At 45.0% G+C, this 13,981-nt stretch overlaps 1 protein-coding gene across 4 annotated transcripts in view; it reads left to right on the top strand.

The window, feature by feature from the left end:
* Nucleotides 1-13,981, top strand: part of SEMA3G (semaphorin 3G) — a 245,812-nt gene that overhangs the window by 190,562 nt on the left and 41,269 nt on the right. For all 4 annotated transcript variants that reach the window (XM_029599501.1, XM_029599500.1, XM_029599502.1 and 1 more), the window contains 3 exons: nt 8,320-8,434; nt 12,966-13,035; nt 13,739-13,883. In XM_029599501.1, coding sequence (XP_029455361.1) covers nt 8,320-8,434; nt 12,966-13,035; nt 13,739-13,883 — 330 coding nt within the window. The remainder of the gene's footprint in view (nt 1-8,319; nt 8,435-12,965; nt 13,036-13,738; nt 13,884-13,981) is intronic.

Here is a 13,981-nt window from a genome sequence, read left to right as displayed (position 1 = left end):
GCAGCCTGCGGTCTGTCAAACCCTCACCAGGCTCCAGGACCTTGGGACGATAGTCCCGGTGCCAGTGGAGGAACAAGGCGCCGGCCAGTATTCCATTTACTTCGTCATGCCCAAGAAGGACAATTCCTTTCGTCCAATCCTGGACCTCAAACGAGTCAACCGTGCACTCAGGGTACCCCATTTCTGAATGGGGACCCTGAGGGCGGTGATAGCATCAGTTCGTCCAGGCGAATATCTAGCCTCCCTCGACTTGACAGAGGCTTATCTTCAAATACCGATTCGACGCAAGCATCAGAAGTATCTCCGTTTCAACATCCTGGACCAACACTTCCAGTTCCGGTCTCTACCCTTCGGCCTCGCCACCGCTCCCCGCACTTTTACCAAGGTCATGGTGGTAGTGGCGGCCACACTTCGCCAAGAAGGAATCCTAGTCCACCCTTATCTGGACGATTGGCTTGTGCGGGCCAAGTCACCAGCTCTCTGCAGTCTAGCAGTCGACAGGGTCCTTGCTCTCCTCACCTCACTCGGCTGGATAATCAACTTCCCCAAAAGCAATCTCCAGCCCTCCCAGGTCCTGGAATTTCTGGGAGCTCGCTTCGATACCTGGGTCAGAAAAGTATTTCTCCCGGACGCCCAGGCGCTCAAGCTCATTGATCAGGTGCACAGCTTTCTTTCTCTTCTGCTTCCCACGGCGTGGGATTACCTGCAGGTTCTGGGGACCATGGCCTCCACTATCAACCTGGTCCCCTGGGCTTTTGCATATATGCGTCCATTTCAGAAAGCGTTGCTATCCCACTGGTAGCCAGTATCCGAGCAGTTCCAGGAGACTTTACCACTCTCCGACTCTACCATTGCAGACATACAATGGTGGCTGTCGCTGGCACATCTCCTGAAGGGGATGCTCTTACTGACTCCCCCGTGGGTCATAGTCACGATGGATGCCAGTCTCCCCGGGTGGGGAGTGGTCTGTCAATCCCAGATGAAACAGGGATACTGGTCCCCAGTCCATTCCCGTTGGCACATCAATCGTCTGAAAGCTCGTGCGGTGTGCCTGGCTCTCAAGGTTTTTCTTCCGCTAATCCGCTGCAAGACGGTGCGCATCCTCTCGGACAATTCCACCACAGTGGCCTATATCAATCGTTAAGGTGGGTACCCAAAGTTGTCTGGTGGCGCTGTAAGCCATCAAGCTCTTTGCCTGGGCAGAGCAGCACTTGGATCGTCTAGCTGCCTCCCACATAGCGGGCAAGGAGAATGTTTAAGCCGACTTCCTCAGCCAACAACGTCTTTATCCCGGTGAGTGGGAATTGTCTGTCGGGGTGATGGATCTGATTGTTCGCAGGTGGGGTCCCCCTCACCTGGACCTGATGCTTTTCTGTGCACCTTCCGACTTAATATCATGGCGATATTAAGTCAGAGGTCCCGAAGGGTAAAAAAAGTAAAAAAAAAAGAAAAAGAAAAAAAAATTTGAAGTCGGCCCGTGGCTGTTGGGTCGAAAACCGGACGCTCAATTTTGCCGGCGTCCGGTTTCCGAGCCCGTGGCTGTCAGTGGGCTCGAGAACCGACGCCGGCAAAATTGAGCGTCGGCTGTCAAACCTGCTGACAGCCGCCGCTCCGGTCCATTGCTTGTTTTTACCGCCGGGCCTCATTTAAATACAGAATCGTGCGCACAGGAGAGTGGCCTGTGTGCGTGCCGGGGCTCTCCCGCGGACTTTACTGTATCGGCCCGTTAGTCAGCTAATAATTTAGCAAGCTAAAATGTTAGCCAGCTAAGTGGCAGCTGCTGACCACACCCAGATATTCAAATGGTTATCTGACCAAGTGGCACTAATCAGGCCCTGAATGTTTGCATGGTATTAGTCCTCTTTATCTGCAGAATAAATGATTTTTGTATGTTTCTAGATGCTCACTACAATCTCAAGATGAAGATCTATTGGTGGTGCCATCTTTTAAGGATTATAACATGGCTGCAGTAGAACTTTTTCCTGGATAGGCCCATTCCTTTGGAATCAATTGCCTAGAGAGGTTCATTGTCTACAAAACTTTGTGATTTTTACTCAAGCATGTGAAATTGTGGCTTTTTCCTGCAGATTGTACTGCTGCAGGTAGTAATGAGCTGGGGAGGTACTGGCTGCTGATGATGTGGAATGTGCTGACAGTTATGGTATCAGGGCATTGGCTCTTATGTTTCTAATATTAGGGAACATTGGGTACTTTTCATCCATGCAGCTAGGGTGTATATTTCTGGTGTGGTAGGGCACTTGGTGATTATTATCTGTATAATTTGAAAGTTGTTTGTTGGGTGAAAGCTGTAATGTTAGTGATTCTGTTACTGGGGGATGAGCAATAAAGGGTAACTATCATTTGTACAGTTGGGATCCTATACTCCTGGAGCGGTGGGGCATTGGGTTATTATTATCTGTACAGTTTGAATATTGCTTGTTGGGCTGGAGCTGTAAGGTCTGTGGGTTTGCTAATAGGGGATGGATGGTATAAGGGTTATATAATTGTATAACTGATAACTGGCATTCTGCCATGTTTATTTTATGTCATTTGTTGCACTTATTTCATTATATCTTAATATTAAGATTGTACCTCACTTAGGGGAGTCATTTACTAAACCATGGAATGGTGGGGGATGAAGGGGGGATGGTTCCTTGTGTGGACGGAATCTCCCTTTGCTTCTGAAAGATAAGGGGGTGGATGACTTCTTTAGTGATGAAGATATACACCTTTGAACACCCTGGCAATGCTCCTTCCCAATGGTGGTACCCTGTGTGACTGCAATGGTTGCACACCCTAAGGTCTGCCCTACCTAATGGCCAGGCTCAGGGACCACAGCTGCAGCTTCCAAGCATGGATGCGTGACCCCTAACTGAGAACAGTTGCTTTGATGATTCACTTAAGTGAAGGAGAGGGATATAAATTAGAGATGAAAATACACTGTGCAGTTGTAAATGAAGGCTCATAGTGCTGGAGCCCAGCCCCTGTTCTGATTTAGCTGGATATAGAAAGGAGAGAGAAAACTACCAATTCAAAAATCTCATGTTTCCTTATAGGTATCTCTCTACAGCCAAAATGTTTGGTCCAGTCTGTTCTCAGGGCACAAGTACCACAGTGCTGCACTTATTGTGCAAATCTGAGGAGTAAGGAAAGAGCAGGTAATACATTTATCTGCTTTAGGAGCCCCTTGGCTTTCTATTTAGAATGGAACTGAAGTGCTTGGCGCATGCCTGGTTGGTGCCTTGTAAATGGAGAGAGCTCTGCCAAGTCTGTCTTAAAGGAGCATACCAGTTAACTGAGTAAAGAGTCAGGTTTACTTGGATTGTAGCTCCCCCTTGTGGGAGAATTTAGTGGTGGCATTCTGACCTATAAAAACCCAAGGTACCATTTTGTAGGTGTGGATTTTGAGTTGCCCTTTCTAGAGGCAACAAGCCTTCATGCTTGCTCCTCACATTTCATTTCATTTATTAAAATGTATTACTCACTTAATGCAAATTGGTCTAAGTGATTTACATGTAATACATTCATAAAATAGAAAGCATAAAATACAATTAAAACAAACAATACATTTAAATCTCTGATGACTTTTACATAAGTGGAAGGCTTGCTTCAGCAAAAAGTTTTTTAGATACAATCTAAATTTTTTAAGGGAGCCTTCTAACCAGAGTTCCATAGGTAGAGTGTTCCAGAGGCTTGGTGCAGCAACAGAGAAGGCCGATTCTCGTGTAACAGTAAAACAGGCGTGGCGAACAGATGGAATGTCAAGGAAACCTCATTGAGATGATCTCAACTCTCGGGAAGGTTTATAGATTTTTGACCAGGAACAAGAATATGAACTCACCAATTTAAAAATTGTCATACAGATTTTATAATGAATTCTTTGTTTTATTGGCAACCAGTTTAACTTTTCGAGGACAGGAGAGATGGGTTCATAGTGTTTGGGACCTGTAATTAATCTAGCGGCTGAACTGAGAAGAAAGTTTTAATGAGTACAGTGAATTAGATGGGAGACCAAGTAGTCGATGTGGGGAAAAATGATTGTGCGTACGATGGTAAGGAAATCATGATTATGCAATAAGTAATGTAAACCAAACAAAAGACAAAGTTTATAGAAACCACTTTTAATGATGGATTTAATATGTGGACGAAATGACAAAATTGATTCAAACCAAACACCTAAACTTTTGATTGGAACGTTGAGAAGGTAGTATTTTCAAATGATATAGTTTGAAGTGGATAATTTGAATGAGGCCGATGAATTAAGAGGAATTCGGTTTTAGAAATGTTAAGAGAAAGTTTGTTTTGATGGAGCCTGTGTTTGATAGAGGGCAAGCAAAGGTGAAGGTGTTCAAGAGTTTTGTCCCAATTTGATTGTAAACAAATGTAAAACTGAATGTCATTAGTGTATATTTTGTATCCATTGGTGACTGTAGCAAGTCATTTAGTAATCAGAGCTAAATATATGTTAAATAAACCTGCAGACAGAGCAGATCCTTGTGGGACACGGGATTTTAGTTGATGTTGTGTGGAGAGTTGATTGTGATATTTGAACTGTTGCATCCAGCAGGGGTGTGTATTCGTTTGCAACGTATTGGTAATCCGCAATGTATATGCCATTAGGGATGTGAATCGTTTTTTGACGATTTAAAATATTGTCCGATATATTTTAAATCGTCAAAAATTGTTAGAGGCGCGATACAATAGGAATTCCCCCGATTTATCGTCAAAAATCGTAAATCGGGGGAGGGGAAGGGGGGAGGGCGGGAAAACCGGCACACTAAAACAACCCTAAAACCCACCCCAACCCTTTAAAATAAATCCCCCACTCTCCCGAACCCCCCCAAAATGTTTTAAATTACCTGGGGTCCAGTGGGGGGGTCCCGGTGTGATCTTCCACTCTCGGGCCACGGCTGCGTTAATAGAAATGGCGCTGGTGCTACCTTTGCCCTGTCATATGACAGGGCAAAGGTAGCGCCGGCGCCATTTTGGTTCCTGTCCCCCGACGTCACGAGCGCAGGAGATCGCTCCCGGACCCCTGGACCTCATGCATTAGGGCCATATTGCAAAATGGCGCCGGCCGTATGGCTGTATTGCAAAATGGCGCCGGCCATATGCCGGCGCCATTTGGCCGGCGCCATTTTGCAATATGGCCCTAATGCACCGGCGCTACCTTTGCCCTGTCATATGACAGGGCAAAGGTAGCGCCGGTGCCATTTCTATTAACGCAGCCGTGGCCCGAGAGTGGAAGATCACACCGGGACCCCCCCACTGGACCCCAGGTAATTTAAAACATTTTGGGGGGGTTCGGGAGGGTGGGGGATTTATTTTAAAGGGTCGGGGTGGGTTTTAGGGTTGTTTTAGTGTGCCGGTTTTCCCGCCCTCCCCCGATTTACGATTTAAACAATTTAAAAAAAAACAAAACCGCGACGATCAGATTCCCTCCCCCCCAGCCAAAATCGATCGTTAAGACGTTCGATCACACGATTCACATCTCTATATGCCATATTCGTTGTATTCGTGGGGGTCGCGAAATGTATGGCGAACCCCCACGAATACAACGTATCACTAATGAATAAACCCCCACCCTCCTGACCCCCCCAAGACTTTCCAAAAGTCCCTGGTTTTCCAGTGGGGGTCCTGGAGCGATCTCCTGCACTTGGGCTGTCGGCTGCTGGTATTCAAAATGGAGCCGGTAGCCTTTGCCATTACTATGTCACAGGGGCTACCGGTGCCATTGGTCGGCCCCTGTCACATGGTAGGAACAATGGATGGCCGGCCAATGGCACCGGTAGCCCCTGTGACATAATAATGGCAAAGGCTATTGGCGCCATTTTGAATACCGGCATCCGACAGCCCGAGTGCAGGAGATAGCTCCAGGACCCCTGCTGGACCACCAGGGACTTTTGGCAAGTCTTGGAGTGGTCAGGAGGGTGGGGGGTTGTAGTTAATTAAATTTAAAGGATTGGGATGGGTTTTTTTGGGAAACAAATACATATGTAACTAATGAACGGATAGGGGTCTCCCGAGAACGGATGCAATGGATTTGGGTCCCAATGAATAAGAAAAACCGAATGGGATGAATCCCTCCCTGCTGCACATCCCTAGCATCCAGTTGTGTAAATAGGAAAGGAACCATTTTACCACATTTCCGGATAAACCACATTCACGTAGTCGGAAGCAAAGAATTTCATGATCAACAGTGTCGAATGCCGATGAAAAGGGAAAGGGCCTTTGGGTTTCTTGGAAAGAAACTTGATGTATAGACTAGGAGAAAAGGTGCCTGACTCCCATTTTAAAAATTCCAGCTGTAATTCCTTTTGCTTGGTGGAAGAAATTCTATCTACCCTTTTTTCTTTACTTTGGCTTCCTTTTTGGAAACTGATTTATTTTTGCTCTCTCCTGAGTTCCCAAGGGTCCAGGAACTCAGTGCTACCATCTAAAAGGAGAGTAGGAACTTCTCACCCTTTGAAGGTCAATAAAGTTTCATTCATTCCTGGGAGGAGGGGAACGGTTTTCATTCATTCCTGGGAGGAGAAATTGAACATTACAGAAGACCAGAGGATAGCAAAGAGAGGTGTTTCAACTGAGAAATAAGAAGTACATTGTATTCATCTAGACAAAGATATGCAATATGGGATTTTATGGTGTAACATATTAACTGAGTTACATTTGCCTGTTTCCTAAAATATGGGAGGGAACTTCTAAATTACTTTTACAATTGGCCATCAGGAATGGACTAAAAGATGCATTAAGTGTTACAAAGTCAGAGATTTATTGAAGAGCTAAATATGTAAATGGATTGGATTGCATGAGGTTTTGTAAATAGTCATTTTCATTATTCCACCAACAACTGTCAGTAAAATTAAGTTGGAAACCACAATCAGCTTCCAGTGTGATTATTACTGCCATATGCAAAGACCTTCTTAACAATGCTCAATGCCTTAAAGAGAAGTCTCTTCCCCCATTACTCCCCCAACAGGAAATCTGGGAACTCAGAGAACTGTTTGGAAAGTTTGAACATCTTGAGTCCTTGGAATTGAAGGTGGCCCATGGACTCTCCAGTTTGAACCTCAGCCCAGGGGTTACATAAAGGTTAGGGATGTGAATCGTTTTTTGACGATTTAAAATATCGTCCGATATATTTTAAATCGTCAAAAATCGTTAGAGCCGCGATACAATAACAATTTCCCTGATTTATCGTCAAAAAATCGTAAATCGGGGGGAGGGGGGAGGGGAAGGGGGAGGGCGGGAAAACCGGCACACTAAAACAACCCTAAAACCCACCCCGACCCTTTAAAATAAATCCCCCACCCTCCCGAACCCCCCCAAAATGCCTTAAATTACCTGGGGTCCAGAGGAAGGGTCCCGGTGTGATCTTTTACTCTCGGACCTCCGGTGCTTGTAGAAATGGCGCCGGCGCTACCTTTGGTTTTTCCGTACGGAAAAACGATTTGCGGCAGGAGATCGCTCCCGGACCCCCGCTGGACCCCCAGGGACTTTTGGCCAGCTTGGGGGGGCCTCCTGACCCCCACAAGACTTGCCAAAAGTCCAGCGGTGGTCCGGAACGCCCTCCTGCAGTCGAATCATGTTGTCTACGGCCGGCGCCATTTTGCGCAAAATGGCGGCCGTACGGAAATGGAGGCCGTACGCAAAATGGAGGCCGTACGCAAAATGGCACCGGCCGTACGCCGTATGGCCGGTGCCATTTTCCGTACGGAAAAACGATTCGCATGCAGGAAGTCGTTCCCGGACCCCCGCTGGACTTTTGGCAAGTCTTGTGGCGGTCAGGAGGCCCCCCCAAGCTGGCCAAAAGTTCCTGGGGGTCCAGCGGGGGTCTGGGAGCGATCTCCTACGCTCCTGACCTCGGGGGACAAAAAACAAAATGGCGCCGGCGCTACCTTTGACCTGTCATATGACAAGGCAAAGGTAGCGCCGGCGCCATTTCTACAAGCACCGGAGGTCCGAGAGTAAAAGATCACACCGGGACCCTTCCTCTGGACCCCAGGTAATTTAAGGCATTTTGGGGGGGTTCGGGAGGGTGGGGGATTTATTTTAAAGGGTCGGGGTGGGTTTTAGGGATGTTTTAGTGTGCTGGTTTTCGATTTACACGATTTTCACGATTTTCACAATATTTAAAACACCCAAACGGCGACGATCCGATTCCCTCCCCCTCCCAGCCGAAATCGATTGTTAAGACGATCGATCACACGATTCACATCTCTAATAAAGGTGTAGCACACCCCTGTCTCCCACGGGGGGGGGGGGGGGTACAGTGAACATGGCTTCCCTCTTGTGTGATCCCTTCCTTTCTCTTTGCAGAATGATGCTGGAGGTCAGAGGGTTCTGGTGAACAAATGGAGCACCTTCAATAAGGCGCGACTAGTCTGCTCTGTGCCTGGTCCTGGTGGGATAGATACGCATTTTGATGAGCTGGGTAAGAACACTGGAAAGGCACTGGGGAGTAAAAGGGAAGTGTAGGTGTCTCTCCTCATTCCCCACACAGTACTGTTTTGTGCTGGGGCTATGTAAGTAGTTTCACAAGAGATTCAATGGTCATATATGAAAGAGCTGGTGGGACTGCACCATTTTATGTTCATCCAGTAAAAGCAACCGCAGCCTGCAAAGAATCTTTTATTCTCCAGCACCAATTCAGCTACTGGAAATCTGCAAGATGAGTTTTGGACACTGAGCCTGCTTGTCAATGTTTGGAAAACGCACCTGGAGAGGCCACCTGCAAAAATTTTGCACAAAATTAGAAAAAAAAAGAGAAAGAAATTTCCCAAAATTTGCCAAGACAGTAAAACTCTCTTCAACAAGATTCAGACCAACTGGTGAACTTTTTTTTTTTTTCACAGAAATACTAGAGGAATAAATCTGGATATATTTGCAGAGATTTGCACCAGATTTAAGAACTGCCAAAAAAAATAACATGTAATAAAGCTGCAGGTCAGTTTGCTACATAATTTTGAAATAGCACAGCTTTTGTCTAAGGTTTAAAATTCCTGTAACTTGTAAAAGGGCACAAATTGGCCAATCCATAAATTTAGCCTTTTTTTTTACGTGCAGAAATTTTTTTTAAGTACAATACAGCTGTAGAATTTATTCCTGTCCATTAAATCATTTGGCAAATCAGCACTATTTCAAAAGTCTGCAAACAATCTGTCCAGAAGCATTTTATACCTTTCTTTTTTTTTGCTTGCTTGTGCCTGAAGCTTGAATCTGGTCCTGATAGATTGGCTCTTTTAGAGGAGTGCTGGGAATCTGGGTGTGATGGGGCATATATATATAGGGTTTTGTTTTTTCATTTCAAACCTATTTTCACCCATAAATTCCTGCATTTTTCTAAAAGTGACAATTAATTAAACTGATTTTCACCTTAATTTTAGACTGACTAAAGAGCAGCTCCAGAGCTGCGGATGCAGCATCTCAAAGCTTCCAGTAACTGCTGGAAGCCAGTGCAGGCCAAAATACTTGCAGCATTCACCCTCCAGTCCCTCTGATCTACTGTTTCAAGTCCCGGCTCCCCCTCCAACCAAGCAACCAAACAGGCCGATACAGTAAAAATCGCGCGATTCAGAAAAAAAAAATTATTCAAATTAGGGCCCGCGGTAAAAAGAGGCGCTAGGGACACTAGCGCGTCCCTAGCGCCTCTTTTTGGACAGGAGTGGCGGCTGTCAGTGGGTTTGACAGCCGTCACTCTATTTTGCCGGTGTCGGTTCTCAAACCGGCAGACAGCCATGGGTTCAGAAACCGGATGCCGGCAAAACTGAGCATCTGGTTTTCAACCCGCGAGCCGTGGGCCAATTTTAAATTTATTGTTTTTTATTTTTAATTATTTTTTACTTTTGGGACCTCCAACTTAATATCACCATGATATTAAGTCGGAGGGTGTACAGAAAAGCAGTTTTTACCGGCAGAAATTAACGCCTACCTTTGGGTAGGCGTTAATTTCTGAAAGTAAAATGTGCGGCTTGGCTGCACATTTTACTTTCTGTATTGCGCGGGAATAACTAATAGGGCCATCAACATGCATTTGCATGTTGCGGACGCTATTAGTTTTTTGGGGGGGGGTTAGATGCGGGGGGGGGGTTGGACGCGCGTTTTTGACGCGCTATTACCCCTTACTGAATAAGGGGTAAAGCTAGCACATTTTCGACGCGCTAGCTTTACCCCTTATTCAGTAAGGGGTAATAGCGCGTCCAATTGCGGGTTAACAGTGCGCTCCGCCGGTGTTAACAGTGCAGTGTTAACAGTGTGGATTAACAGTGCGCTCCGCCGGTGTGGGGACAGAATGGGACATACTAAGCAGGGGATTGGGTAGAGATAGGAATGCTGCAGAGTGGGTAAGTGGGAGAATCTACTTAATATTGTTTTATTGTCCTGGCTTCTGTCCATCAAATTAAAAACTCTGATATTTACCCAGAAAAATGAGTCACATTTTCCCACTGATTTTCTCCGGTTATTATTCTTTCGGTAATAAATCCTGATAAATTCCTGGGAAAATAAAAAACCAAAAATGAAGGTCCCTAGGCATATACTAGGATGGTGAGCCTCCCACCATTTTTCACTGTAAGCTGGAAATAGGTTTTGGGGTGTGGAGAAGTTGGAGGTCATTTTCTTATTCATAGTTGTTTTCCCCAACAAGGACAGACTGAAACCTGAGTTCCTCCCTCGGCCTCAGGTGTACAGCACAGCAAGTGAAACAGTGTCATCCTGTTGGTGGAGTTGGAAGGATGCTTTACTACTCAGTTCCATTTCCCAATTATTATCTGGTAACTCTGCAAGGAATCTGGGTATTATTTTTTCTCTATCCTTTTCTGCTCAGATTTCCAAGCTCTGCTCATTATTTAGCTATTAATTATACAACATATGTAAAATCTGCCCCTAACGTTCAGTAATTGCTGCTCACTCCTGTCAGATTTTTTTTTTTTTTTACCTCTGAGCTTGACTACTATAATGAGTGACTGAGTGGCCTTCTGATTCTACTCTCTGCCCATGCCAGATTCTAAAAAAATTCTGAATTTCAACTCCTTTATCAGCTCTTTCCTTGTTACCTTGCATTACCTCTCCATTAAATTCCGCTGCTAATCCTTGTTACATTTCCTCTTTCTCCTTTGGGCTTCCAGCTCATGCAGAACCATAAGCTTTTGTTTGGAACTAACTAGGGATTTTCCACTTCTCTTATACTTCCTCCCAGTTCACTTAACCCAGTTAAGACAGCAACAATCCTTGGCTGGGCGCCAGGCATCTAGGCTCCTTCCAGAACCCTGCAATCATAGGCCCTACGCCCTCCCTGTAGGCATGGCCATTGCATTATGACCAGCTCCCTCCCTTCAATGGCTGCCTGCACTGCATCCCCTGTCCTAGCTGAACCAGGGACCAGAAGACCTGATGAAAGAATTCCCCCGTTAGCCTGCAATACAAACTTTGGATAGCTCTCTGGCAATTTATAAATAAAAAATTTGCCTTCACCTTATATTGGGTAAAACTGTGCAGCATAGGGAAATCAGAACCATATTCCAAACTCTAGCCCAGACCAGTTAATTCAGTTATATCAATCTTCTACATACTTAACACAGTTAGACAAACTTCACAGAATTTTTTTATTTCCAAGAACAGGTTCACAGATATATAGTGATGAGCAATGGCTCAACTCATCTCAGCCCTCTCTAGCCATCAAGCTGCCAGAACATTATATTCACAGCAATCCCTTTTGACCAATCTGGATCCTCAGGGGCAGGACCATGTAGCAGGCTAAGAGCTATCTGATTTAAACACAATTTCATGAAGTATTTATATTTTAAACTCACCAGCAATCTCTGGCTGTAATATACTTTTGGGTTTGGAAAAATCTTTAGCATGTTTTGAAAAAAAAATTTTTTGGGGGTAGGTTGAAGGTTTCATATGTTAGAATAGTGCCCCTGCACCGTGTATGTGTAATCATTCACTACCAACCACCTCCATATATATATTTTTTAAATTTTCTTAATATGCTAAAGTCCCAAAATTTTTTTCAAAAACAAATGACTTCCACTTTTCTTTTTCCACACCTTTTGAATGTAAGCTATGAACCCTACTATAAATCTTGGATAGTTGTAAATAATCCCAACATGTACATGTTTCAAATAAACCGTCCTTCCTCAGGGGATGTTAATCTGCATCGCTGTATAACGGGTTCTCGCCATTCTGCTTGTTTGTTCAAGGCATCTTTTCTGGCCGACCCTTCGATCTTCAAACAGATGCCATTCAAAATCAGCTGATCCTTGGCGTAAAGCATCATTTATATGTCACCAAATTTTCTCCACTAAACCTATCCGCTGTCACGTAATACCATCTGACCAACCATTAGATCCATGTTCTCAAGGATTCTTTGCCACACCTCCTTCGATTACATTAATGTAGCAAAATTGAGTTCCTCGTTCATCCCATTTGGAAAGGAGGTCTTTAGAGTATAAATCCAGAAGGCTTCACGGTAATTAAGTTTAACATTAGGATCGCCACCCCATGGCTTGAGGTCCACCAGAGCATTTTTCTTCCCTAATGCCTCCAGAGCCACCCCTTTTCTGACTGGCTACATTTGGCCACCTTGTGAATGTAGGGAGTCAGTCAGTGGGGGAAATTTTCAAAAGCCAGTTTAACAAGAGGGCTAGTTAAACCCATTCAAAACTGACCCCCTTAATAGAATTGGTGGCCAAAATACTATCATGTGCAATCTGCTATCTATATAAACCTCAATTCCCTGCAATGTGTGCTCGTTACAGATAACTGATGAATGCGGACATAAATTTACAAAGGTTCTGAAACTAGAGGGGTGGAAGGATGAGAGGGATGGATGTGAGGGAGGTTGTATTAGCCCACTGGTGTGAGAGTGGCCCAGAAGATGGCAAGGGAGGGTGGGGGGAAGAAGGAGGATGAATGAGGCAGGGGTAGAGATTACTTCTCTTACATTCTCTTATGTTTTACAGAGGATATTTTCTTACTGAGAACCAAAGATGAAACAAATCCAGAGGTGTACGCCCTTTTTAGCACGATCAGGTAAGAGCTCCTGCCCAAGTCTCTTTACCTTTTCTCCATTACATCAGCTCACATCCACTCCTCCAGACTTGCACCCTATCATTTAATGATCAGGCTCTGACCTTCTGTTTAGTCTTAAAAAGGGACAAGTACTCTGTAAATATTAACACACATTGGTAAAAATATTGATTTTACCTTTCCTTCTCTTTCTGCTTCCCTCTTTCTGCCACCTTCCTCACTTATCATGTTGCCCTGTTCTCTCTCTTCTCATCCCTCCCCTTCCTCTCTGTTTTTGCTCTTTGACTGTGGATTTCGTAAGACCCTCTTTTCTGCCAGCATCCACAGAACAGCTTTAGATTTTGCTGTTTATTCTATTTAAATTGGATTTTTTTTTTGTCTTTGCAATTGCTCCTCAAAATGGATTACAAAAGTTCAAAAATAAATACATGACAACATGGAGTTTTAAACTCCAGAAATAGAAATCTGACAGGTCCATTCAAAGCACATGTTCTTATTTAATCCCATTGTTCACACCAGAAAAAAAATGGAGGTGTGAGACCCAAAAGCCTGGAGACAGTCACTCTCAGAGCTTTGCAGTGCCCTGGGCCATTGGAAAGCACAGTAGGAAGTGAATGTGCCAAGAAACATTTGAAAGTGAAAAAGTTGACTGTTTACAAGGCCAAACCATTCACACTCCCTTCCTGTCCCTGCTCTCTTCTTCCAGTAATGTGTTCCAGGGCTTTGCGGTGTGCGTGTACCGCATGGCTGACATCTGGGAGGTCTTCAACGGACCCTTTGCCCACAAGGAGGGACCAGAGCACCAATGGGCTGCCTACGAGGGCAAGGTGCCCTACCCCAGGCCTGGTGTGGTAAGTGCTAGATGCAGGGATATCATTTGCTTTTCTTTGGGTGGTAGGGGGAGGATACAGATACAGTGGTTTCACAAGAAACATAGGATCTGGAGGTG

Source organism: Rhinatrema bivittatum, chromosome 4 (assembly GCF_901001135.1).
Source record: "Rhinatrema bivittatum chromosome 4, aRhiBiv1.1, whole genome shotgun sequence".
Classification (NCBI taxonomy): Eukaryota; Metazoa; Chordata; class Amphibia; order Gymnophiona; family Rhinatrematidae; genus Rhinatrema; species Rhinatrema bivittatum.
The sequence above is the reverse complement of the archived record's forward strand: the minus strand, read 5'-3'. Positions and strand labels throughout refer to the sequence as shown.